The sequence below is a fragment of the Drosophila suzukii genome, chromosome X (assembly GCF_043229965.1).
Source record: "Drosophila suzukii chromosome X, CBGP_Dsuzu_IsoJpt1.0, whole genome shotgun sequence".
Classification (NCBI taxonomy): domain Eukaryota; kingdom Metazoa; phylum Arthropoda; class Insecta; order Diptera; family Drosophilidae; genus Drosophila; species Drosophila suzukii.
In genome coordinates, this window is record NC_092084.1 from 20,582,170 (window position 1) to 20,608,260 (window position 26,091).

Here is a 26,091-nt window from a genome sequence, read left to right on the forward strand (position 1 = left end):
CAACTGAAACATCAATGAGTAGGCCAAAAAACATGCTTTTCACCCGAAACTCTCATCATTTGCTCTGCTAATCGAATGCTAATTAACCCATTTAATTGGTTAAACAAATATTTCGGCCCCATTTGCTAAAGAAATTTATGGAGCCATATAGGCAAGAACATCTGTTGGTTCCGACGCATTGAGTTTCTTTTCTTTTTGCTGTTGGCCATAAGTTGAGCGAATGGTGCTGGGATTTCTACGTTTTCATTTTGAATGTTTAAATTCCAATTACTTCCTGGACGCTATTTTTATCATGGCAATAACCTTTGTAAATTATCTTTATGGTCTAGCAAAGTTAGGTGGTTTTAAATAAAATCAAAGATCATTTTTAAAAATAGTTTAAAGTGTTGAAACCAAACAATTCTCCTTATTTATTAGACTCATCTAAGAATTTAAACCAAACCAAATACTTATTCAAATCTTTAGTATTCAATAAAACCAAGGAATATAAACTTCCTAGCAAACTAATGGTTTTCTTTCGATAACAATCGTCTTTGATCGATAACGGCTTGCTGATCCCTTTCAGCTCGCCTGCCCATCACTATTGTTCTAACCATCCTGCTCGCACTTGCTTCTAATGCGGTGGAAGGACCAGAGGGAGCGACAAGGACGGCAACAGAAAGCACTCGAACGGGAATCGGAACGAAACCGGAAAAGGAAACGGAAATCGAGGTCACCAAAGTGGGGGAAGCCCCCGTTCGCGAGGTGATATCGCTGCTGGGCGCAATCGATGCTATGGAGTCCGTTATCCTGGTTCCAGACGCTGGCGACAAGTGTCCTGGCGGCTATTTCCATTGCAACACCACGGCGCAATGTGTTCCGCAGCGGGCCAACTGCGACGGAAGTGTCGATTGCGACGACGCCTCGGATGAGTTTAACTGTGTCAACGAGGTGGACGCCAAGTACTGGGACCACCTGTACAGGAAACAGCCATTCGGCAAGAACGACAACCTCCGGATCGGCGAGTGTCGTAAGTGCCTGTATCCAATAAAAATAACCAACCTATCGAAAATATAACAAGCTGATTTTAATCATATAATAACAAAGATCGTTTTATCGATTATAGACGACTGTAGTTAAAATATAGAATAAAAAGATATTGTATCAAAGGCAACAAAGTAATCCCTCTTAAATAGGAAGGAAACCTCTATGAACTCTACTTTTTTTCAGTGTGGGGCAACGAGAACTTTAGCTGTCCTTGTCGAGGTGCCGAAATTCTGTGCCGCTTTCAACAGCTTACCGTTATACCAGGACTATTGCCGCAGCACGATCTGGCAACGCTGTAAGTACAGTCGCACTCTTTTATAATAGTTGCATATATTGGATTTTTATTAATTTTTATTTACTATAATATTAACCAAAGCTTAAATCAAACATAGAATAAAATTCGTTAATGTAATAAGTGTTTTCATTAATTACAGCGATCTAACGGGCAATAATTTCGAAACCATTCACGAGACCTTCTTCAGTGAACTGCCAGACGTGGAGATATTGTAAGTACCTGTCCCACACCTTAGCCCTGGGCTAAGGAATTTTAAGCGGAGTCCATAAAGTATATATATAGAGGGTGTAATGGATTCTTGGGCGTCCAAAATAAACGAAGGGATGTTATAACTCCGGTGTGCCGTCGTCAGTCGGGCTCTTAATTAAAACGGAAATGCAAGCAGATGACTCTTACTGCAGCGGCTGCAAGCGATGGGGGATGTTCAAATTTTTGATGGGGGCCTGAGAGGGAGGAAGCAAAATGAAGGCCCTGACTTAACACAACAGACCAGTCCGGTCTCGACCAGACCAGACCGCATTGAATATTAGCGACATGCTGTGTCCTTAATGGTGCCTTTAAGTAGTCGTCGTCGTCGTTGTCGTTGTCGTTGTGTCAGTATCACTGGTGGCCATCACATGCTGGCGTACATACAAATTACATACAAACTAGACAGCCGGAAGGATAAGCCGGGACTCTCCGCCTTGCGAAGCTGGCAGAAACATCCGTAGATATTCCCATGTACATATGCAGGCCCAGACGGCATCGTGTTGCAGTTTATGTGTCACTGTGCCAAAGGACATTCTGGCCGGGCTTAAAACAGGCATTCGTGGTGCATGTCGTATCGCCAGTCACTGAAGATGGACATCCACGGTCCTCCGAGGGAAGCCTTGTTTTTGTAAGCTCTCGCACGATCTAGGTATAAATTTTAGCAACGAGGAGGACAAAGTACACTTACAGAAGGAAAACTGGGAAGCTTAAAGCTTCTAAGTCATTTCCACAATTTAACAGAAAATTGTATGCATTGTGGTTGCTATAAAAATATTTATCACTTTTTATGCCAAGGCATTTACACATACTCGATCAAATCAGTATGAAGGTGTCCAAAAGTATGCTACAATTTCTATTTAAGCCTTTATTTTACAGCATTCCTTTAGGCACCTTCGGTTATCTTCTTAAGATGCGCTGTTTTCTTTCTGTGCTCAAATTGCCTTAAAAGTTTTCAAATGACGTTAAAGTTTTAACTAATCTCAGCTCGAATTTAAATCCCAAAGTTTACCAAAAGCGGAGTTTAGTTTCTTGTGATTCCTTGAGTTACCCTCTGTAAACCGCTAATATGCAGCATCCTTTGGTTGGAAAAGGGGGGAGTACCAGCCGCAGGACCTGCAGCATAACAAGGATATTCCGGTTGCTCCAATTGCCTTCCACTTTATTTATGTCCCAGGGATATTTTCAACAAGTCATTCAATTGCATACATTTATCTTCCCACGATTTCGTGGGCAGATTTCGTGACGATGAATTTTTAACGACCTTCCGAAACCGAAAACAATGTTCATATCAGCCCAGAGGCTCGGGTGTTTCTTTTTTTTGTATACCCTCGACTTTCCGTTGGAGTGTGGGTGAAGTCTTGTTTTTATTGACGGCCTAGAGAATTCCTAGAAAAAAAATCAAGGACACAATTACTTCTATAAATAGGTGACATTTCTGTCCACGGGCTTATCCCACATTTAGACCATAAAACTAGGGGCAAAACACAAGCAGAACAGAAATATAAATTTATTGGGCCATTAAGTGTGCCAAATGGAAACCAAATTCGAGTTGAAATACAGTTTTTAGCCCCATGGAATGGTTTTGGCAATGCAGTTTGCAGGAGATTTATGTATTAAGATTAATAAAAATGTCGAATTGGATCCTAAACCATTTACTTAAGGTATAGTACTATCAAAAAAATGTTGTAAACACTTGGAAATATTTAAATAATTTTAAAATACAATTTAAAGTTTATCAAAAATGAGTTCATCTGAAAAAGTTTGGGGTCCCTGGCTTCTAATGAAGGCGAAATGCAAGTTGTTAGTGCCGTATTTGCACATACAAATGAGCCCCCGAAGTTTTGGGCCAAAACAATGACGCGTCGAAAACAAAGCGTATTATTATCCATATCTCATCCTTGGGGATGGGGGCTAAGAAGTTATGGGGACTATGTTGCTGTTGCTACGCAAGGAACTTTTTAGCCGACGCCCATTGTGCCAAGTTTACAATTGAATCTCATATTTATTACGTTTTATTCACTCGACTCGTCGCCCGGTTTTTGTTGGGTTTTTGTACATTTTTGTTTTTTTTTTCGCCTTCAGGGTCCTGAAGTTCTGCTCAATCCGTGAGATTGCCTCGCATGCATTCGATCGCCTGGCGGACAACCCACTGAGGGAACTGTGAGTATCCGTATCTGCAGCCTTTCGCAGCAACGTGACCCACTCCCAACAATAACTCATAATTAAGTCTCATTATTTATGTGCACTTAACAGTTTTTTTTTTTCTCACCCCATCTTTCAGTCGATTCTTTAATAATTTGCCCACTCCTACTTATGCTCGTAATGTCCTTCCAGTTATATGGACGATAATAAATTACCGCATCTGCCGGAACACTTCTTTCCCGAGGGCAATCAATTGGAGATTCTGTAAGTATCGGTATCGGTGCATTCGATATTCATTACTGCGGGTAATGCGGTTTTTTACTGGCCTTACTAACGCCACCTTCTTTATGACCGACTTCCGGTTGGCCCATGAATTTTAGCTAATTGTATATAATCTGCAAAAAATAGAACAATATTTTAAATAAACCACATTACTTTAATACAAAGTGAAAATTAAAACAAAAAAAGGTGTGTCGGGGTCACCAAAACATATCTTCACTGAAAGTTTTTCCATTTTTTTTATTTCAACTTTACATATTCCATAAAAATATTAAAAATGTTAAATGTTCATATAAAAATAAATTGCTTGCTGAGTTAAGCTAGTCTTGGTTTTGTTTGCATCAGCAAAATAGATCGATTTAAAGCAAACTTCCATGTGGTCCACATTTTAGCCCTGTTTGTAAGGTACTAACGTCACCTTCTTTATGATCAACTTCCGGGTGGCTCATATTAGCAATTGTATATTACCTGAAAAAATAACAAAAATATTTTAAATAATATATATATTTTTGACACTTTAATACAAAGTTAAATTTAAAACTAAAAAATGTAAGTCGAGGTCACCAAAACATATCTTTACTGAAAGGCACAAACGTCACATTCTTTATGACCGATTTCCGGGTGGCTCATGAATATTAGCTTATTGTATATTATCTGAAAAAATAACAAATATAATTTATATAAACCATATATATTTGACACTTTAGTACAAAGTGAAATTTAAAACTAAAATATGTAAGTCGAGGTCACCAAAACATATCTTTACCGAATGGCCGATATCCGGCTGGCTCATGAATATAAGCTAATTGTATGTAAGCTAAAAAAATAACTGAAATATTTATAATGAACCATACATATTTGTCACTTTAATGCAATGTGAAATGTAGGTCGGGGTCACCAAAACTAGTTTTCAATGAAAGTTTTTCAGATACTTTTATTTCACTTTACCATTGACTTTAAAATATTGAATTTTCATCTACTTTGCTTGCTAAGCTTGATTTATTTGTTTAGAAATATTTCATCGATTTACAGTGATTTTCCGTGTAGTCCACATTTTAGCCCTGCCTTAGTGGCTTTGTTATTTATTTCATCGATTGGCTTTGCCGGCTATTCATGTTAATATAAATAATTCAATTAAATACACAATTGCAAAACGATTGCCGATTTATGGTTGCGCAAATAAATGCTAATTAAACATAAATCAAATTAGGCAAAGGTAGCACAAACTTGGCTTAAATTTTCGCAATTTACCAATGCACAAAATTACCCTCACAACAAAAACAGAGTGCATGGCACAATTTCGAAGGGCAGAGAGATATGCGGCGATAAAATGCCATTATTTTTTGGCCAGCCGGAGGTGCTAAATGACAAAAATCCAGTAATTGCCAATAACCGTAGTGGGTCGATTATATCAGAACTCATATGAGATTTGGGCGGCGCAGTGAAAAACCCCCGCACAAACACACGCTCACCAGGCGATGCTAATCACAATCACAATTGCTGTCAACCTTTGTTGGCCCATAAAGTTGGCCCATTGTTGCCGGATTAAAGCCAACCTCTTGCCCAATCGACTGACAATGTGGCATCGCATTCTTGCCCCATTGTTCGGCGCTTTTCCCATTTTCCCATTTTACCGACCCCCTTTCCCTCAGCCTCGCGGCCTCGGAGCATAAAAATATTAGCACAGACGGTAAAAAGTTTTCAGCTTGTTTTGTGCATTGACTCGAGCGGGCCCACGCCCCCTTTCCCACATCCGCCCCAAAAGGCCAAAAACAATAACAACGCCAGCTGGCGAAGGGCAAGCGGTAAAGGCCAAAACAAGGTTAATCCACCGGTTATGGTCGAACCGGTACGCTCTGTTATGGTATTATCAATATTAAAATTTTAAAACAAAAATAAAATAATTTAAAATTAAAAAAAAATGTATTTACACAAGATATTCCGTATATTTAAATTAAAGATATACAAAACTTTATAAGTAAGTGTGTCTTATTATTAGATTTAAATTAAGCCGTTCTCTTAAAAAAAAGGCAGATATTTATTTTTGATAGTTTATGGACATCTATTTTAAGACTTCTTTTATGGTTTCATCCAGCTTTACATGACACAAATGTCAGGATTAACTACATATTCACAACTACATATCACGTTTACTATTAAATAACGTTAACTAGATATTGGAAATTGTATATTTGAATTTCTCAATTTTCGAAGATACATTTCCAAGTTGTAGGGGAATCGAGTTGAAAATGATCAGGAATTAAAGAAAAGAATATATTTTCCTATAAATTTATTGATCACTCTTGACAATTTAAAATAGAATACATTTTGAGTGAAATTTCTCTCTCGTTTTGAAAATACATTCCATATTTATTTATTTATCATTTTTTAATCAGTGTTTGCATTTAAAAATCCAATACATTTTGATTTATTTTATTCTTAATTAAAATACATTTTGAGTAACTTTATTCATAATCAAAAAAACTACCACCCAAAATTTCTCTCTTGTACTGATTTTTTACCTAACCAATAGTAATTTCCACCTTAAACATAGTCTTAGTATTATCTAGAAAACCAATTCATGACTCCAATCCAATTTCCCATCATTATACCCGTTTGATCACCCTACAAAATAGACAAAACTGCCGGCACACAAAAACACATAAACAACTCAGTTACACTTTTGCGGCGGAAGGCGGATTTTAAAAGTATATTTGTGTGTGTGTGGGGGGAGGGGGGAGGTAAGAGATATATCCGTAGTACTCCGTCTCCGGCGCCACCGAATCCGGAAGACCAGCTGCACTTGGCATTGGCCTGAAACTTGGCTCTGTCCGGTTGACAATTGTAGTACACATCAAGAAAATACTAAGACGATATGTGGGCAGGTAACATTTTCATTGAAGATTTTTAGTATCCCTTTTTAGAGGTATTATTATACCAAAATCGTGCATAGAGAAATCCAGAAAAAGCGTTAGGTACAAATTTGTAAAATCAAGTTTTACCCACACTTTTAAAACGTTTGGTATTATTTTTTAAAATACTTATATCATTTTTTTCCACCCAAACACGGCTATATTTTCTTTGAGTGTAGCTATGCTGTTTTTTTACGAAAAATATCAAAAAAAGTTTTATATACTTTACCATTTCTCTTAGTGTATTACTGAAATTTTGTAAGGGAACTGTTTCTCAGGGGTGACAGTGCATTTTCTCGTGGAGCGTTTGTTCCTTGCGCTTAATGGCTAATTAAAATCGAGATATATGTGCCGACTTTTCACTGGCTGGATGCAATTGCACGGGCTTTTGTTGCCAACTTTTCAGCATTAAAATTAGATTTTTTATCTATTTCATATGATTTTCGGGGGTGGTCAGAATTTTGGCACGCAACCGCCTGCACCACCTGAAACGGAGCGACTTTCGGAATCTACAGCATCTGGAGGAGCTGTGAGTGTTTAAAAATTGTTTTAAAAAGAGAAGCACACCCTAATGAGATATACATTCGTTGAAGGGACCTGCGCGGTAATCGCATTGGCAACTTTGAAGCCGAAGTCTTTGCCCAACTATCGAATTTGGAAAAACTGTACGTTGTGCCCTTTACGAGTTCCTTTAAAATACTTGTACATTGTATTGTTTTTCGTATCTCCATCCCCCAAGCTATCTCAACGAAAACCACTTAAAGCGATTGGATCCAGAAAGCTTTCCCAAAACCCTGCTCAATCTGTTCACTTTGTCCTTGGATCACAATCAGATCGAGGACATATCCGCCTACACATTCCCCTTTCCACGGCTCAGGCATTTGTGAGTAGAAATGAAACAATCCCCTCCTATACGAGACTACAAGTAAATATATCAAACCATTGCCGATTGCAGATATCTGGCTGGCAATCGATTATCCCACATACGAGATGAAACTTTTTGCAATCTCACCAATCTACAAGGACTGTAAGTTGTTTATTACTTAGAAAAACTTATCACATACCCTGTAAAATAAGAAGCTAGGATATAGGAGGCCTTATAGAAACACTTCCAAAGTGAGACGAAACGGTATTACTTAGTATCTGAGGATATATCCTAACTATACATAGATCAAAGGTTCTTATAAAAGTACTAACAAAGTGAAATGAAACAGATTTACTGAAATACCTAGAGATATTCCCTAGATCCAAGGTTAGTGGTTGTTATATAAATATTACCAAAGTGAAAATAGATTTATTTTTAATACCTGAGAACATACCTTAACTCTAATTATACGTTAGTTAAACTAATTAAACTTTTACTGAACTTATCTTATTTGATGTATTATATATTACTATATAGTTCTTTGTTCGAAAACACCCCAGCGATTCATAAGTACAGGGCATCGAACAAACAAGTGTCACTTCCCTGACCTCTGATGGATTTTTCCTTGTTTGGTTTCTGCCTCTGCTTCCATCTTCTATAAAACCCCTCTGACCAGAGGACTTCGGGACCTCGAACCACGCACCCTGATTTCCGATTTCTGATCCCTAGTAGAATGAGTAGCGGGACCGAGGGGGAGAGGCTGTAGCAGAAAGTGTCATTTGGATTTATTGCCGTTTAAGTTTCGCTTTGGCCGAGGAATTTAATTTATCAATAATGCTATGTGGGCTCATGTCTAAAGAATGCAAAGCCGAAAGCTGACAGTTTTTCATTTGCGAAAACTTATATACTAGCTACCCCAACCAGCATTCCACTGCCTTCATGTAATGCATATTGAGGAGGGCTTCAAAGATGGGGCCGGTGGAATGATTTGCATGCAGGGCAAAAATCAAAAACAGATATCCAAGATATCCAAGAAATCTAAGAAAAACATCAGAGAGACGGACGGACAAATAATGGATACGTGCCACGGCATCGGTGGCCCAACTTTAATGGTGAAACTTTGCCTGAACCTAAGCTCTAAGCTTTGCTCTTTCCATTCGGAACCAATCTCGAATGCAAATAAGAAAAAACGAACCAATACTTGGCTTTTATGCGTTGGCTCATAAACCCGCGCAGCTCTGATGTGTTAACCACTTTCACCCAAATATCCTGCCTCTTTCTCCGATTTCTCCAATAGACACTTGAACGAGAACCGCATCGAGGGATTCGACCTAGATGCCTTCGCCTGTTTGAAGAACCTCAGTTCCCTGCTGCTAACGGGCAATCGCTTCCAGACCCTCGATCCGCGGGTGCTGAAAAACCTGAGCAGCCTGGATTATATGTGAGTATGCTGGAGCCCCCATTCTCCGCCAGCCAAATTGTAATGGCATGATTACTCTTAAACCTAAAATACCTCTTCTTGTCTCTGGCAGTTACTTCTCGTGGTTCCATTTGTGTAGCGCCGCCATGAATGTGCGGGTCTGTTCTCCACATGGCGACGGCATCAGCAGTAAGTTGCATCTACTGGACAATCAGATATTGAGAGGCAGGTGAGTACTGAGTGTTAAGCCCCCGAACATAAGATGATTTCGATTTAATCAAGCTAAGAGCCCTTGCAAAAAGCCCGGCAAACTGGAAGGGCTTTGCACTGCGGTCTGTGTGTAAATCGGATTCATTAGTCTGCAATTAAATCATTGTCATTATGGCCCTCGAAGTCTGTGCAATTGCAAGTTCAACCAAGCTTGGGTGCAATTAGAGTGCGAGAACTGCATTGCCCTGCCTACGAGGAAAATTACTGAACACAGGAGCGAACTGAGGAATTTGTTCTTTGATTAAGTTAAATGGGTAGTGGGTAAAGATATGTTTAAGATGCCAGGAGGCTACAAGTTTATTGGCCCCACGTTGGGCGCCATTAACTTTTGTTTGCTTATTTATCGGGTTCAAGGTATTTTCTTTTATTCAATACTGCTTAATTTGACTAGCTTAAAATAACACAACATAGTATAAGTGTATCATTTAAGTTATGACCTAGAACAAGAATTTAGAAAGAACAATATATGACTCTTTTAGGTATGTACCACCTCAGTTGAATATAAATACATAAACTGGGACAAGACATAATTTTTTAAAATTAATATGTCAGGGAAATGAGTAATTTTACGGGTCACGATTTTTTGGCATAATCAATTATTTAACTTACGGTGAACTCCATAGCTCCTGGGCCCCACGTTGGGCGCCAAGTCCCCCGCAGTTCTATTTCTTGTGCTAATCGCTCAACACCCCAAAACCGAGCCGTTTGAAGTTCCTAGACCCGCTGTCTAAACATTGAGCTTGCGCCGTATTTGGTATTTTCGCCAAGTAGCTACTTGGCAAGACAAATAAGTAGACCCATCAACAACTGGGAACTGGGAACTGGTAACTGGCAACTGAAAACAGGGAACTCGGAACTGGAAACTGGCAACCGGCAGCCGGCAGTCGCTTGTCATCAGGACTGCTGAGTGATTATCTGGCTGGCTGCCATCGCCTCTTCGTCGGCGTCTAGGATGGGTTCCTGTTGAAAATGAAAATTACGTTCCTTCCTTGACGGTTGTTTGTTTGTTTGCCGTTTACACATTTTACACACGCTCTGCATGCCGCCGTCTTCATCTTCGTCCCACATCTTCATCTCCATCCACATCTTCATATCGGGGTTTTACCAACATGAGCACAAACACACACACAGCCAGACAAACATAGGGATGCTGGGATCCAAGGATACGAGGCTGCAAGGATGCCGGTGCCAGCGAGAATTTACTTTTGTGCTTAGTACATTATTTCATTATTCTAAGTTGACGTTTTCATAAAAATTAAATACTTTAGGTTTTCAAGTCGTTGGCGTGGCTTCCGTTTTTCCGGCTGGCTTGATTCCGTTGCTCTCAGGCTGTTCTCTACTTTTATTAGCCACCTGGAGACCCAGCCTCTGTTTACAACTGCACTCCCATCCGTTGCTCCGGAGAAAGTGGATGCTGTGCACCAGGGATGTTTTTCTAAAATTTACAACGTTAATGCGTTGTTGCTGCAGGCATGGGGTTGCCGGTAATAACCTTCAGCTTGTTTGATTGGGTAACCTCGATTTGTTTAGGGCCAAGAGAAGCTAAAACTCGAATTTCCTGAGAGCCATCAGCTGCTTTATTAAAGGGCGTCTTATGCTATAGCTTTTAGTCAAATATAATATACAATTTTATATAATCTTAACTTTTGGTGACCCCAAACAGGGATTATTATGTACCTTTATTAACTTGTACAGCTATCATAAAACTTTTCTTTTTGCTTTCATTTTTATTATCTTCTACTGTAAAGGATACTTTTTATTACCTTCAAGAGGAACTGAAACTCCTTTTAATTTAATAAGCATTTAGCCAAATTGGCAGCTACCCAGGCTGTATCTTGGGTCACCATTTGGTCAAGCCTGATGATGCTCAATCATCATCAAAACTCGAGTGTTGGCAATGAATGGGAAGCGGAACACTTGCATAAATTACAGGTCTCTGTACCACCAAGCATATAAGGCATCATGGCATAGTGTCTATAATTGTCATTGAATCACAGTCGACACTCACTTTTGCCATTTCTGCTCCTGTGAATGCTGATGTTGCTGTGCCGCTGTGCTTTGTGCTTCGTGCTTTGTGCTTTCTGCTTTGGGCCCACGTCTCGTCGCTCCACTCAAGCATCCTTGGCCACACCTCCTCGGTCAGCAGAACTGCAATAATGAGACACCCGGGCGGAGCAATTGGCAATTGTGGAAGCCACAAACGCAGAGGTCAAACACAGCAAGACTTAAATTTCCTTTAATTGCCCGAATTTATGGGTAGCTCCATAACGACAATTGTCCAAGTCAAGGTCACAAGTGATTTTCTTCTATATTTTTGCGTTATACACTTAAAAATGAGGATGCAAATGTAAATTTACCACAGAAACTTCGTAACTTGGGTTTTAAAATCACCTTAGATGTCTAAAAGTATGCAATAATATATTTTGAATCCGAAAGGGCGACATATTTGTTCCGAAAAACAACTGTAATTCCTTAGCTGCATACTTTTTAGACACATTTTTGAGTGTTTTAAATTTTCGTAGTGGAATAAAAAGATTTTTTACTGTTCTATAATAACAAATAATTAAAAATACTATCATCAAAGAAAGAGTTTGCATCTATGCTACTTATCCAATAAGTTAAGATCAGCTTAGGTTTAGTTTCGATTCTATATATATATCATCAAAATTATTCAATAATAATATAATAATATAATAATATAATAATATAATAATATAATAATATAATAATATAATAATATAATAATATAATAATATAATAATATAATAATATAATAATATAATAATATAATAATATAATAATATAATAATATAATAATATAATAATATAATAATATAATAATATAATAATATAATAATATAATAATATAATAATATAATAATATAATAATATAATAATATAATAATATAATAATATAATAATATAATAATATAATAGTATAATAATATAATAATAATGCTACTAATTTTTAAGCTAAAATAATATGAAAACCCATCAATTTTCGGAATATTTACTTTCATTTTTATCATATTAATGACAATTTCTCATCCCAAACAGTGTTTGGGTTATGGCCTCCATCGCCGTGGTGGGCAACCTATTGGTCCTGCTTGGGCGCTACTTCTACAAGTCGCGGAGTAACGTGGAGCACTCGCTCTACCTTCGCCACCTGGCCGCCAGCGATTTCCTCATGGGCATTTACCTGACGCTGATTGCCTGTGCGGACATTAGTTTTCGCGGGGAGTACATCAAATACGAGGAGGCCTGGCGGCACAGCGGCGTTTGTGCCTTTGCAGGTTCGTAACCTCCCGTCGATTGCCCTGACCCATCCCCTAATGGGATGCTAATGTGAGTTATGTATCCGCCGCTTCATCTTAGGCTTCCTCAGCACCTTCAGTTGCCAGTCGTCCACGCTGCTACTTACATTGGTCACCTGGGATCGTCTGATGTCTGTGACACGTCCCCTGAAGCCCCGAGATACGGAAAAAGTTCGGTAAGTGCTAGGGTATACAATGTATACTATGTTTATATATGAAATTAAAGTGAGATTCCCTCAAAGAACGATTTGTCTTGCTATGAAAAAAAAATTCTTGTTTATCCCATTATTTTAATTACTTTTTCACAAGCCTGTTGATTTGTTGACCACTCAAATATCAGAGACCAGAAACTGTGTTTACCCTCGAGACTTTGTTCCTAATATAATCATATTTGTCATTCATTTTAATAACATAAATTGCTTTTAGTTTAGTATTTGCTTGAATACTTTGATTATAAATGTGTTTCCGTAGGATTGTCCTGCGTCTTTTGCTCTTGTGGGGCATTAGTTTTGGATTGGCTGCAGCTCCACTCCTTCCCAATCCTTACTTTGGAACCCACTTTTATGGCAACAATGGTGTCTGCCTATCTCTGCACATCCATGATCCCTATGCAAAGGTAGCTTTCTTTGTTTTTGGACAGTTCCATTTGTTTATTTTACAAATTATATTAAAGGGCTGGGAATATTCGGCGCTACTGTTTATCCTGGTCAACACATTGTCTTTGGTCTTTATCCTATTCTCCTACATAAGAATGTTGCAGGCGATTAGGGACTCCGGTGGTGGAATGCGGAGCACTCACAGCGGTCGGGAAAATGTCGTAGCCACTCGGTAAGTTTGGAAAATACCACCTTTGAAGTATATCTAGAATATATATAAAAATATATTTGATTTTAAATTAAAACCTGTACATATCTATGCAGCTTCGCCATCATTGTGACCACCGATTGCGCCTGCTGGCTGCCCATAATTGTGGTCAAAGTGGCTGCCCTTTCAGGTAAGTTGATATGCAAGTCTCTAGTAATTTGGTTTACAAATCGATTGCACCTCCTTTAGGCTGCCAAATCTCACCGGATCTTTATGCCTGGCTGGCGGTGCTGGTGCTGCCCGTGAACTCTGCCCTCAATCCGGTGCTCTACACGCTGACCACGGCGGCCTTTAAGCAACAGCTGCGTCGCTACTGTCACACCCTGCCCAGCTGCTCGCTGATGAACAACGAGACCCGGTCCCAAACCCAGACAGCCTACGAGTCCGGGCTGAGCGTCAGCCTGGCCCACTTGGGCGGCGGAGTGGGCGGTGGGTCGGGCCGAAAGCGGATGTCCCACCGGCAGATGAGCTATCTGTAAGGGCTGATTCCAGTCAGGTTCGCAGCACGAGATCAACAGACTTACATACAAAAGGGGCAAATGGGGTGGGTGGCTTAACAATTGGACATTTCCAAGTAATTGGAGCCTTAAACTATTTGCTTTACACCTACTTAATATTATTTTGCAAGCTCTTTTTTTTTATAAGTTTGCATTCTTATTCCTGCAGTTCCTTATATAAATCCTGTTAGACTCAAGCTTAAGACATCTATGTTTCTTCATTTAATCATTTATTTTCCCCCCCCAGAAATACAAAAGTTAATGTTATAGCAATCGTTTTTAAGGCAATCCTCTTACAACTGTCCAACGAATATTCTGACTATTTGTTGCATCCCCATCAATTCGACCTGCCCCGCGGGGCATTGTTACATGTGATCTAATAGTTAAATCTTATTGTAATTCTATAAATACATATTCAGATGTTAGTTGAACCCGTCGCTGTACATTTGATTTTAAATCGGAGGCGGTTAATGCTTGGCACACCGCCCTCTAGGCGTTGCCCTGCGGTTCGGTGGCTATATTTACGTCCGCCTGGATGTGATATGGTCCCTCGTTCACATACGCCGTGAAACGCACAGTTTCGGTGGCCGAAAACTCGGCGCTTACGGCCAGCATCTCCATGATCTCCCACTTGAGAAACTTGACGTCCTTGTGCAGATCCTTCTGGCGCGAGAGCAGGAACTCCACAGCCCCTCCGGTGTTTTTCAGGGCCAAAATGCCCCAGGCGTACTTGCAGATGGTCTTGAGGAGTGCCAAGGCAGCCAGCTGGAGGTCAGGGAAAGGCGTGTTTATCAGGTCCATGATGGCATTGGCCTGTGCGCCCCCAGCGAAGCTCTCGTACCAGGCTTTAAGAATGGTACTGTTAAAGAAGGGAATCATTAGCAGGTTAAATGTAAAATATGTGGCGCAAATTACTTGATTTCCTTGGTAGGCGGTGTCTCCCCCGCCGCATAAATCACATCCAGCGAGTTCAGGAGTCGCTCTTTAATGGGCGCCGATAGCTTCTTGGTGTACGAGCCGTACATCTTAAATGACTCCTCCACGGCCGTGTTAAAGTGCAGGTGCAACAGTACCTTTCCCTGCGGAGTACTGGCCAAATTGGCCAGCGTGTCCATGGCTGTAGGCAGAATGGTTTCATCCTCCGACTGTAGCTGCTGAAACAAGCAGGCCAGCATGTGCGGATAGCCGGCGATGATCTTTTGCGGCTGGACGGCGGCAATCTTGCCGAAGAACTTCATGATGCTGGGTATGAGCAGAGCGTCTAGGGGATTCTCTTCGATGCGCTGCACCCGAGTGCTGATCACATCGAAAACGCGACGTCGCTCCATGAAGGAGAGGCCATGATTCTGTTCCGCCAGTGGCACTAGTATCTCCATCACACTGGCCTGCAGCAGCACATCATCGTTGTCCAACTCGCTAAGCGCCGCATCCAAGATAAACTCGACGGCGCTTAGGGAGGCGGCACTGCCCTTGGCCAGAGCCACGCCCAGTTCGTAGGCACGACAACGCACGATCTCATCCTGCTGCAGGAGCTGCACCAGCTTGGCCTGCACGCCGGCATCGGCGAGTCGCTGGACGAGCACAATCGACAGGATATTAATGGCCAGCGAGCTGCTTTCCGTCGCCGGCTGCTTCAGCTCGTCCAGAATGAGAAAGAGCAGCTCATTGTTTGGCAATGTGTTGACCTGACCGGCGTTCAACTGGCGGCGCAGCTCCTTAAGCAAACTGGCCAGCACCAGGGAACGCAGGGCAGGATTCGGGTGGGCTAGGCCAGGACCCAGCAGCCTGGGGAGCTGATCGTCGGTGGTGTCCAGCGGCAGCTGGTCGAGGCAGTGACCCAGCAGCTCCAGGGCCACGTCCACGGCGGGATCCTTGGGGGCAGGAGAGCCCACAGCGAGATTGGCACAGTCATACAATTCCGCTGCGGACAGCAGTCGTCCGATGATTTGGCGCGGAAGGGCCGTCTCCTTGCCGATCACCGTGTTCATCTTGGTCAGCGCCTCCAGGCGTTGAGGCTTTGTTTCCAGAGCCTTCAGATTGGCCACCCACCAACTCTCATCCATTTCTTGGTTCTTTTTCCGGATAAAAACGGCAAACTCGGTTTTAAAACGAAATGACAATTCAATTGTGTTTTGGCCAGTGTTAGAGGTGGATAAACAACGATGGTGGCTACGATATCGATGTTTTTAAAACTATCTACGATTTTATTGTATCGATATTACATTTTAAATTTATTTATTATAGTTTGTTTAACTTTACATTTTAAGTGTCGGCGGTTCCACCGCACAATGTACATTATAATATCAGGTTTTGAGTTTTAGTTTTTTAGCTGTTAAAATGTGTTGCAAATTATTATTACCACTCAATATATAAACTTAAAAGCAAGCCTAATCTTCATAGTTATTCATTTATTTGAATTTATTGAATCATACGATTTATGATAGTTTCGCCAATAATAAAAAAACAGCGCCACGATAACTGTCAAGACATCTATGTATACAAATTTATCCTAAGACTATATTGTAGTAACAGCCTTTTATTTGGTCAAGAACTGATATATAGAATAACCTTACTCTTCTCATCATTTTTAAAGATACCTTTTCTTAATTTTTTATGCAAAGCTAGTTTTATTTAAAAAAAAAACAACAGAAAACAAGGTTAATGCAGCCCTGCCAGTCGTACCGATAACTATCGCTCAGCCGACCACCTCTAGTGCAAGTGCAGCCCTGTTTTGACGCCATTTTACAGGCGAAATTGTGTGTGTGACGCGTTGTTGTATTGTGACAAAAATCCAGAAATTTTCCTCGGCTGCAAAAAGCGTCGAATTACGGGCGGAAAACCAGAAGGAGCGACCAGTGAAGATGTCGCAACGCTTCGCACCTGGCCAAGCGCCGGTGCAATCGCGGTACCAGCCACCGCCGCCGGCGCCCGGCATGCGTCCCTATCCGCCGCCAGGCGCCACTTTTCCGGTGAGTTTTCCACGGCTACTCCTGATGTCCCCGTTCTAAGTAATCATCTAATCTCATGCCCAACAGCCGCGCGGGTTTCCATTGCATCCGAACACCACGCAACCGGTTCCGGGCACAGCGAACGTGGCCGGAGTGCCTGGAGTTCCCGGTGTGCCCGGCGTTCCGGGGCCATCGCTGCTGCAGCGCGCCGCCCAACAGCCGGCTTTCCAGAGCGGCCTGCGGGGCACAGGTGCCGCTGGCGGAGGCGTAGGATCCGGCGGAGGAAGCAAGCGATCCAATGAGTCCCGCAGCATGGGCGGCGCGGGTGGCAAAGGTGATTTTGTGACGGCCAAGAAGAAAAAGAAGCTGGCGGACAAGATTCTGCCGCAGAAGGTGCGGGATCTGGTGCCCGAGTCACAGGCGTACATGGATCTATTGACTTTCGAGCGGAAACTGGATGCCACCATCATGCGCAAGCGCCTGGACATCCAGGAGGCCCTCAAGCGACCCATGAAGCAGAAGCGAAAGCTGCGCATCTTCATCTCGAACACATTCTATCCCAGCAAGGAGCCCACAAACGATGGTGAAGAGGGAGCCGTTGCCTCGTGGGAATTGCGGGTGGAGGGCCGCCTGCTGGAGGACGGCAAGGGTGATCCCAACACGAAGATCAAGCGCAAGTTCTCGTCGTTCTTCAAGTCGCTGGTTATCGAATTGGACAAGGAGCTGTACGGGCCGGACAACCATCTGGTCGAATGGCACCGCACCCACACCACCCAGGAGACGGACGGGTTCCAGGTGAAGCGGCCGGGCGATCGCAATGTGCGCTGCACCATCCTCCTACTGCTCGACTACCAGCCGCTGCAGTTCAAGCTGGACCCGCGACTCGCCAGGTTGCTGGGCGTGCACACGCAGACCAGGCCGGTGATCATCTCCGCCCTGTGGCAGTACATCAAGACGCACAAGCTGCAGGATGCCCACGAGCGGGAGTACATCAATTGCGACAAGTATCTGGAGCAGATATTCAGCTGCCAGCGCATGAAGTTCGCCGAGATACCGCAACGCCTCAATCCGCTGCTCCATCCGCCCGATCCGATCGTGATCAATCATTTCATCGAGAGCGGGGCTGAGAACAAGCAGACCGCCTGCTACGACATCGATGTGGAGGTGGATGACACGCTCAAGAACCAGATGAACAGCTTCCTGATGAGCACAGCCAGCCAACAGGAGATCCAGGGGCTGGACACGAAGATCCACGAGACGGTGGACACCATTAACCAGATGAAGACGAACAGGGAGTTCTTCCTGAGCTTCGCAAAGGATCCGCAAATGTTTATCCATCGCTGGATCATCAGTCAGACGAGAGACTTGAAGGTTAGTGTCACTTTCCTTGGGTCATTCTGTATTCTAAACGTTTTTTGTTCGCTTTTTCAGCTGATGACCGATGTGGTGGGCAATCCGGAGGAGGAGCGCCGGGCGGAGTTCTACTACCAGCCATGGACGCACGAGGCCGTTTCGCGCTACTTCTTCACCAAGGTCAACCAGAAGCGAGCCGAGTTGGAGCAGGCGCTGGGCATACGCAACGGCTAGGCGAATGCTTCGCCCATTCTCCTCTAGCAGTCAACTCCTGGCATCAACGCCAATCGCCGGCATCCGTAAGCCGTCCGCACGGCACGGCAAACTCTATTTCCTTCGCCAGTTTAGTTTAAGCTTAAAATATTTCCCATTTTTTTCGACAAGCTGAAAACCAGCCCGTTCCATAACCGAAATCCCATGTCCTGATGGCCTCAAAATACACACATCCAGCACAAATATTGGACTTAACAGTAAGCTAATAAAACGGCATACAAATATAAAAATCAATCTTTGAAAGTCGATTCTATTGCCTTTTCCCTTGGTTCAGCCTAGAAATACAGGGCATTTGTTGAATTGCATTTTTAAAATATGTGATTTTATTTGATTCTATATTTATGCAGCCTTTTGATGCTTTTGGATTCCTTTTACAAAATGCTTTTTATCTTGGTTAAATGTGTTTTTCTGAATTGCTGTTAACTGATTGTTTCTAAAATACACTTTGATCTAAGTTGGTTGGTTATAATGGTTTCGCTGTTTGACTGTCCAATCGAACAATATATGAGATAGGCCAGCATTTAAGTAAATACACGTTATTTCTTAATTTACACTTTAAAAGTATGCGATTTTAGTTGATTCCATAGTTTGGCGGCAACATTCTACTGTTCTTTGTTGCTTTAAAATCGTATAAAATGCTTTTTCGGTTGGGATCACTGCTTGCTAAGGGACAATGACTACTTTCGATTTATATTTAGCGTTAATTAACCATTTAAACACAAGTTTTAAATAGCCGAGTCTACAACATGGGGTTAATATCACTACAGAACTAAAGACGGAGTCGGATTACATCAAAACACGAATGGACTACAACTGAGGCTAGACCGGAAGCTATAGTCGGAATGTGCAATCTTTGCTTCTCTTGGCGACGCAGGATCAATTGCGCTTCTTGCGACTGGCTGCCGTGGCGGTCGAAGGGGCGTTGGCAGTGTCCGGGGCTTCGCCAACGGGCAGACCCGTGTCCACGCGACTCTTGTCCACCGGGTAGAGCCAGCGCTGGTACAGGTAGATGATGAACACAATGTCGTCGCGCAGACAGGCCACCCGATGGGCTGTGGGCATGGTGATGATGAAGGCGAAGAAGTCGTCTATGAAAGTGTTGAATGCCTTGTACATGAATGCGCGCCAAGGCAGTGCGGCCACGGACTTCAGCTTGTAGTTGACGAACAGTTGCGGCAACATGAACAGGAACCCGAAGGCGTAGACCCCATTCACCAGCGAGTTGAGCGTCCAGGAGTACCAGGAGCGATGTGGCTGGTAAAGCAACGAATACACTGCTCCGCCCAGGCAGAGCGGATATAGCAGATAGCGCAGGTACCGCATGCCCTGCCGATCGAACTGATCGGTCTCCTGCTCCTGCGCCAACTGCGGCTGCTTGCCGTTCCGCTGGTCCACCTCCTCCAGCTTGCGGCGAATCAGTCCGCTGAAGCTTAGCTCCAGGCGCAGGATCTTCTTGCACTTCCACAGCTCGATGAGGGTGCCCAGGCCGACGGGCACGAGGACCAGATAAGAGGTGTTCTCGTCCAGCAGATACAGGAAGATCACGATCTGCGAGAAGGCCCGCCACATGGTGGTGCGGCTGGAGAGGCCCTCGTACGACTGCTTCTTGCGCCAGAAGGCCACGTCGTTCTTGAAGCTGAGAAAGTCGAAGAGCATCTGCGGGTGGGGCAAAAACGTACATATATACAGATTACTTATAGGTAGAATGTTACATACTTTTAAGGAAATTAGAGCTGGAATTTACTATCTGCTACCCCAGAGATTCCCCCATTCCTACTCACATGGATGCTGGACACGAAGATGGTGCCGCACAGCAGGTACACATTGGTGTCCGAGAAGATGCCCTTCACCTCGTCGATGTCCTTGGTGGCGAATCCGATGGTGAGCAGGGCCTGAGTGGCGTGCTCCATGAGCAGCATCAGCCGGAGTTTGCCCACGCCCACTGGTTTGTAGTGGAAGCTGAAAGTGAACTCGGTGGTGTTCCGGGTGACGGGCACTAGATCCTTGAGCCGCGTGTTGAACGTATCAGTCTGCAGGATGGGCAGGATCTGTTGCATGCGATTCACGCGAATCAGAGGCGCCAATTCCGGTGGTACATCCGCTTGTGAGACGGAAAAGAGATCGGTGAGCAGGGTCACGTATACATTCGACCGGATATGGGTGCTGGGACGTCCGGAGGAGGCGGAGCCGGACTTCTTCCCCTTCTCCTGGACAGCAGCGCTGGCTCCTTTATCGGATTCCCCCAGCAGATTGAAGGCCTCCGCCCTGGGTACCATGTAATCCGTGAGACTCATGGTGTGGACCACGGTGGGTCCGTCTCGGCGCAGGCTGCGCCATTCCAGTGGCTCGCCCTCCAGGGCCACCACCACATGGAAGTACAGGGAGCCGTTGCGTCGCGTCTTTAGCGGCACATCCAGCTCAAAGTCGTGCTCGAAGCCCTGATCGTAATCGAACCGCTTGGCCTTGTACAGATCCCGCACCTCGGAGGCGATGGGGTTGCGGCTGAGCGAGGAGAACAGCGCCAGCTGGAGGCGTGGCCGGTCCGCCAGGAAGGACGTGTAGCAGGGAACGCCGCTGCACTGCAGCGTGGTGAAGAGCTGCGACATCTGGTAGATGGAGTGGCCGATATACGCCAGGAAGGCGACGCCCAGCAGCGTCGAGATCGAGGGCAGGGCCATCTCCACGGGTTGTGGTTTTCCTTGGTGGTGCAGCTCCCGGCGAACGGTGGGTGGTGGGCGGTGGGCGGCGGCGGCAGTTGCAAGCCCAAATTGGGGAAAACTGAAGTGTTTTCCGGCAGTGTTGCCAGATGGTGGAGCGGCTTTTGGAAGTTATCGAGAGGGTTGTTGTCCTCGCTATGTCGGGTGGGTGCATTCGATATGGCGGGTGTGTGTCTCCGCTACACGCTCCCCACAATTAAGTATGACCGTTTTGTCACCCATTTGGTATATTTGAATAAAGGGAAAATGGTACAACTTATCGATAGGTCCGCACAGCAAGCAAAGCAAAGGGAAAAACAGAGAAGAGAAGAGGAGAAACGGAGAAGAAAACAGAGGAGGCAGCAGAGCAAAAAGCAGGAAAGGATTGGTTTGTGTTGGATTGGCTAGGAAATCGGGAGAGAATCAAGGCATCGTACAGGATGAACAACGGATTCAGCACGGGCGAGGAGGATAGCCGCGGGCACACGGATCAAACCTGCTGCCTGATCGACGACATGGAGCGGTGTCGCAACCAAGCCGGCTATGCCAGCTACTCCAAACGCATCCAGAAGACGGTGGCCCAGAAGCGCCTGAAGCTGAGCAGCGACCCAGCCGCGCAGCACATCTACATCTGCGACCACCACAAGGAGCGCATACAGTCGGTGCGCACCAAGCGGCGTCGCAAGGACAGCGAGGACGACAGCAACGAGACGGACACGGACCTGCACGAGTTCCCAGATCTCTACCAGCTGCACGTCAGCACGCTGCGCCGCTACAAGCGCCACTTCAAGGTCCAGACGAGGCAGGGCATGAAGCGGGCGCAGCTGGCGGATGTGAGTAGAAAAACCAGGGGATTTCCTTCTTATTCAGTGACTTCCAATCCAAAGAAACCATGTAGATTGCCTGGGAACACTAGATAGTAGCTGGCGTCCTTAACCTCCATTGATTTACCAAGTGTTTTTATTGTCTTTAGTCTTGTTTACACTAGATTATAGCTGGGGTCCCTAAAAAAAAAACAAGGGAAATGATTCTTCTCCAGTGAATTCCTTTCCATTTAGTGACTGTAGTCCCAAGAAAATATGTCGATTCTGTGGGAACACTAGTTATTAGCTGGCATCCTCAACCTTCATTGATTTACCAAGTGTTTTTAGTGACTTTAGTCTGGTTTACACTGGAGTCCATAGAAAAAACAAGGAAAAATGATTCTTTGCCAACGGTTTCCTTTCCATTTAGTGACTCTAATTCAAAGAGACCACGTAGAATCACTGGGAACACTAGATTGTAGCTATTGGTTCAATTCTATAATCACTTTAGTAAGACGTTCTCAGCCTCCTTTGTGTTTAATGACTTTAGAAATGAACATCTATCATTCACTTACCTACAACTTCCATAAAGTCCAACAAGTTTTTAATTCCTCAAAACTTCAGTTAGTTATTAAGGATTAAAAAGCATATATTCAAGAAATTAAACTCCTCTAACCCTCTTTCGTTTAGACCATCATGAAGCACTTCAAGACAATACCCATCAAGGAGAAGGAGATCATCACATTCTTCGTGTACATGGTGAAGATGGGCTCGAATAAGCTGGACCAGAAGAATGGCCTTGGCAACGACACCACCTGAAGGCGCGTCGGCGGGCGGAGGGAGGAGGAGGACGCCGACGACGTCTACTCCTTTTAACGCTGGCCAACCGCCAACTAACACTTCTCACATTGTTGCTGCATTTGCTGAACGTCGGCATTGTTCACCCGAATAAGGAAATACGAAAATACTGATAGCGAAATGTCCTTCTCATCTGTAACCCCCTGTATCCCCGAACCTACACCTACACCACCACTGCCCGAACTCCTTTCCCCAGCTCCCCGGCATGCAATTATTATTGAAAGGAAATATGCAATGAAAGAACGTAAGGAAAAAGGCAACTGGTGCTCCCAAAAAATAGTATATCGCGATAAAACGTAAACTTAATCTTAAACAAAAAATTTACAAAACTAATTGTAGCCTTGGTCCGTTGTTAATAGCTCTTTATACACACATTACATTAAATAAACTATGTAAATTTACAAGAGAATTAACGGAAAACACAGCACACTGAATCAAATAGCAATTCGTACTCTTAGGCTTAAAGACATGGCGACGCGAATGTTGTTCATTTAATCGTTTGTATTATAAATCAAGTTAAGTGGGGATGGCTAGACAACAGTGAGCAAAACAAGACACCAATAAACCTTAAATGAATCGAAGCACAATTAGACTACAGTAAAAGTAAAATAGAACGGAAAACAACACAATATCGCTGTAAGAGAGTAAATGACATAACTTGCAATATTTAAACTTAAACATCGTCTCGTTTGCCCCGGCGGGTTGGAAATATATTTAGCGCTCTAGTTTAAGCCTAACTAAGACGAACATCGGTTCCATACATCAATTGGAATTCCGCATTAAACGATTTCTGTTAAAGCCTAGACTGATTTTAGCCATACATTTAAGCCTAAATAAAACTTAATAGAAAGCATTTTCACTTAACTACTTGACTATCATATCGGCTAGATGACTGGCTTGGCTTCCTCCTCAGAGTCGCTGTTATCTGGAAGAGATTTTGGGAGTGAAATCAAATGGATTCTACTTGATATATATTAGGGATGCCGGCGTACTTTGTTTCTTTGCTTGTTGCTTTTTATTGGCCTTGCTTTTGCTGCGATTTTGTTTGCCCTTGCCGGCCTTCGATGCGGATGCCTCTGAGGGTGTGGGCAGTTTCTGGGAGTCCTCATCCTGGGGCAGCCAACTGCTGGAGTCCAGGGGGGCGTCTACAAAAGGGTAGATCAATCATGAATATTGTATTGTTCCATCGCTAGATAATGTTGAATTTAGCTCACCTGTCTCCTGTTTGGAGGACTCTTCCTCGACCGCCATCTCCTCAACCCTTGGCTTTGCAATGGCCTTGGTATCCACATCCATTTTTTCACTTTGCAGATCCTGGGGCTCCTGCTTTTGGTGACCCATCAGTTTCCTAAAACTCAGCTTTTGCTGATTTTCACCAATGAGAGCCACCAGTCCCTGAACCAAACGACCGCCCTGCAATCGACGCTCTTCGTCCAGCGACAAAGCTTTGCGTATGAAATCCACCAAAGACTTGGCGCGAGTCGCTGCATTGCGGGCACATTGCATGATTGTCCGAACATTGGTGGGCGCAGTGCCTCCGGCATTGAGCGTGCACAGCTCCTGGTACGAATTAAAGCTCAGGACAATCACCGAATCGGCGGCGTTCTCCTCCAGCAGTAGTGGATCCACAATTGGCTGGCCACTGCTCTTGAAAATGCAATAGGTGACACTCACGGGATAGTGGAGGAATAGCAGAGGGATGAATTCCCGCTCCTTTTCCGTGTAGATGCGTAGTTCATCGTCCGCAAATGTGACATCCGGTCGCCGGAAGTGCATTAACGCAGCCAAAGTGGCTATGGTGCTGGCATCTACGAAAAACAGTAGGGATTTAGTGGTTTAAATAGTTAAGTAATAACAATTATCTTTTAAAACTATCTTAAATAATTGTTATTTACAAGTTATGTTGTAATTTGATGATTTATAAAGATGTTAAGATTGCATATCCCATAGTTTAAGAATAGTACGAGGATCCTGGTAGATTGGTGCACTTACCATACAGATTCCCGTCGTGATTGAGCACATTGATGTCCACGCGGATGCACCACACATGCTGCTCGGCGGCCACGCAGAGGGACTCCAGGTCGACGCACCTGGAACTGCGGAAGGTTCTTTCGAGCAGGGAGTTCAGGGTGAGGGACCTTTGGTCGTGTGTGCTCTGCACCTCGTCCAGGAAGGCCACGCCGCCGAGGTTCACGTTCAGCTGGAGCTTGCCCTCGTTGGGCCGGGATGTGGTCGGTGCGCCCAGGTCGCAGGTCACGTGGGTCAGTACCTTCGTCTCGCCCAGGGACACCGCCACAGTGCCCCAATCCGCGCCGAAGGTCAGCTCCACGTCGCGGCACTCGTTGGACCGCCGGCCGTCGAAGCGCTGATTCTGCTTCACCGCCAACTGGACGAAATTCCGCTCCGGCTTCGACTTGCCCGGCTCGAAGAGATTGGAGTTCATAAACATCCTGATTTCGCTTTGTTTTGGATACGATTCGTTTAATATTGGGCCGGCTTTTAAAAACGTGCAGACAACTGTTGCGGCGTTGCCACGTCTTTCGAAAAGTAAGCTGCTCCGGAACTAGTTGCTACGGAACTAGAACTACTTATGTGCGTAATAAAGTTACTATTTACGCAGTTTTTTGGAGTAGGAATGGCATTTGGAAGAAAAACAAAACAAACAAAAAACATGGCTTAGATCACCGATGTATGAAAACATAATTGAGTTAATAAGTAATAAGTTAGGAAACTTTAGTTTTGACTTTTTTATACAGTAATTTATATTAGAGGTTCAGCCTTTTTGTTTAATGGCTCAAAAATCTGAAATAAAAATAATGTTAATGAAATGTAGTTTATGAATATTATTGTTATATAAGTACATATATATGTACATATACATATTAAATGGCAACGTTTACCAGAATATTTTTTACTGGTTCACAAATTAAAAACGAACTAGCAGGGAATGTCTATCATTTAAAGTTTAAGTCTTAAACAATTTTTGGACACAATAAATTAATTTAATCGATACTCTTGGGTGGTGTA

The 26,091-nt window shown here is 43.6% G+C and overlaps 6 protein-coding genes across 8 annotated transcripts in view; 3 read left to right on the forward strand and 3 right to left on the reverse strand.

Annotated features, from left to right (window-relative positions):
- The window catches only part of Lgr4 (Leucine-rich repeat-containing G protein-coupled receptor 4), a 29,919-nt gene extending 15,339 nt beyond the window's left edge, over positions 1–14,580 (forward strand). Inside the window, exons 2-18 of one of the 3 annotated variants that reach the window (XM_017068745.4) lie at positions 566–1,009; positions 1,210–1,321; positions 1,461–1,532; positions 3,653–3,730; positions 3,905–3,976; positions 7,361–7,432; positions 7,497–7,568; positions 7,643–7,786; positions 7,859–7,930; positions 9,066–9,209; positions 9,301–9,417; positions 12,516–12,751; positions 12,834–12,948; positions 13,244–13,388; positions 13,446–13,600; positions 13,693–13,766; positions 13,826–14,580. In XM_017068745.4, coding sequence (XP_016924234.2) covers positions 566–1,009; positions 1,210–1,321; positions 1,461–1,532; positions 3,653–3,730; positions 3,905–3,976; positions 7,361–7,432; positions 7,497–7,568; positions 7,643–7,786; positions 7,859–7,930; positions 9,066–9,209; positions 9,301–9,417; positions 12,516–12,751; positions 12,834–12,948; positions 13,244–13,388; positions 13,446–13,600; positions 13,693–13,766; positions 13,826–14,115 — 2,414 coding nt within the window. In that variant the 3' untranslated portion in view covers positions 14,116–14,580. Of the gene's footprint in view, positions 1–565; positions 1,010–1,209; positions 1,322–1,460; positions 1,533–2,419; positions 3,731–3,851; positions 3,977–7,360; positions 7,433–7,496; positions 7,569–7,642; positions 7,787–7,858; positions 7,931–9,065; positions 9,210–9,300; positions 9,418–12,515; positions 12,752–12,833; positions 12,949–13,243; positions 13,389–13,445; positions 13,601–13,692; positions 13,767–13,825 lie in introns of those variants that run through there. The other 2 variants (XM_070997867.1, XM_070997868.1) reach the window with 2 other exon arrangements.
- LOC108005454 (26S proteasome non-ATPase regulatory subunit 5) lies at positions 14,396–16,290 on the reverse strand. Its single transcript, XM_017068746.4, has 2 exons — positions 15,049–16,290; positions 14,396–14,992 (listed from the first exon to the last, which is right to left on the reverse strand). The coding sequence occupies exons 1-2, from the start codon at positions 16,194–16,196 to the stop codon at positions 14,623–14,625; spliced, it is 1,518 nt and encodes a 505-aa protein (XP_016924235.2). The 5' UTR covers positions 16,197–16,290; the 3' UTR covers positions 14,396–14,622.
- Positions 16,291–16,867: 577 nt separating this feature from the next.
- Positions 16,868–18,955, forward strand: Bap60 (Brahma-associated protein 60). Its single transcript, XM_036821122.3, has 3 exons — positions 16,868–17,102; positions 17,169–18,452; positions 18,513–18,955. Exons 1-3 carry the CDS (start codon positions 16,995–16,997, stop codon positions 18,666–18,668), a joined length of 1,548 nt encoding a protein of 515 aa, XP_036677017.1. The 5' UTR covers positions 16,868–16,994; the 3' UTR covers positions 18,669–18,955.
- Positions 18,956–18,998: 43 nt separating this feature from the next.
- LOC108005427 (lipid scramblase CLPTM1L) lies at positions 18,999–21,500 on the reverse strand. Its single transcript, XM_017068705.4, has 2 exons — positions 20,489–21,500; positions 18,999–20,363 (listed from the first exon to the last, which is right to left on the reverse strand). The coding sequence occupies exons 1-2, from the start codon at positions 21,383–21,385 to the stop codon at positions 19,584–19,586; spliced, it is 1,677 nt and encodes a 558-aa protein (XP_016924194.2). The 5' UTR covers positions 21,386–21,500; the 3' UTR covers positions 18,999–19,583.
- Positions 21,501–21,690: 190 nt separating this feature from the next.
- Positions 21,691–23,928, forward strand: Sap30 (SIN3-associated polypeptide 30). Its single transcript, XM_017068761.4, has 2 exons — positions 21,691–22,236; positions 22,897–23,928. The coding sequence occupies exons 1-2, from the start codon at positions 21,844–21,846 to the stop codon at positions 23,023–23,025; spliced, it is 522 nt and encodes a 173-aa protein (XP_016924250.1). The 5' UTR covers positions 21,691–21,843; the 3' UTR covers positions 23,026–23,928.
- Positions 23,750–25,603, reverse strand: Rrp45 (exosome complex component Rrp45). The gene is made up of 4 exons (XM_017068760.4): positions 25,057–25,603; positions 24,279–24,872; positions 24,057–24,209; positions 23,750–23,989 (listed from the first exon to the last, which is right to left on the reverse strand). The coding sequence occupies exons 1-4, from the start codon at positions 25,511–25,513 to the stop codon at positions 23,949–23,951; spliced, it is 1,245 nt and encodes a 414-aa protein (XP_016924249.2). The 5' UTR covers positions 25,514–25,603; the 3' UTR covers positions 23,750–23,948.
- Positions 25,604–26,091: the final 488 nt, after the last annotated feature.

Coding starts and splice junctions, on each gene's coding strand:
- Sap30 (XM_017068761.4), top strand. CDS start 21,844: ATGAACAACGGATTCAGCACGGGCGAGGAGGATAGCCGCGGGCACACG. Junction 22,237..22,896: donor AGCGGGCGCAGCTGGCGGAT/GTGAGTAGAAAA, acceptor TCTTTCGTTTAG/ACCATCATGAAGCACTTCAA.
- LOC108005427 (XM_017068705.4), bottom strand. CDS start 21,385: ATGGCCCTGCCCTCGATCTCGACGCTGCTGGGCGTCGCCTTCCTGGCG. Junction 20,364..20,488: donor TCTTCGTGTCCAGCATCCAT/GTGAGTAGGAAT, acceptor CCCCACCCGCAG/ATGCTCTTCGACTTTCTCAG.
- Rrp45 (XM_017068760.4), bottom strand. CDS start 25,513: ATGTTTATGAACTCCAATCTCTTCGAGCCGGGCAAGTCGAAGCCGGAG. Junction 24,873..25,056: donor TCACGACGGGAATCTGTATG/GTAAGTGCACCA, acceptor TGTTTTTCGTAG/ATGCCAGCACCATAGCCACT. Junction 23,990..24,056: donor GCAACAAGCAAAGAAACAAA/GTACGCCGGCAT, acceptor AATCTCTTCCAG/ATAACAGCGACTCTGAGGAG.
- Bap60 (XM_036821122.3), top strand. CDS start 16,995: ATGTCGCAACGCTTCGCACCTGGCCAAGCGCCGGTGCAATCGCGGTAC. Junction 17,103..17,168: donor CGCCAGGCGCCACTTTTCCG/GTGAGTTTTCCA, acceptor CATGCCCAACAG/CCGCGCGGGTTTCCATTGCA. Junction 18,453..18,512: donor GTCAGACGAGAGACTTGAAG/GTTAGTGTCACT, acceptor TCGCTTTTTCAG/CTGATGACCGATGTGGTGGG.
- LOC108005454 (XM_017068746.4), bottom strand. CDS start 16,196: ATGGATGAGAGTTGGTGGGTGGCCAATCTGAAGGCTCTGGAAACAAAG. Junction 14,993..15,048: donor CCGCCTACCAAGGAAATCAA/GTAATTTGCGCC, acceptor CTTCTTTAACAG/TACCATTCTTAAAGCCTGGT.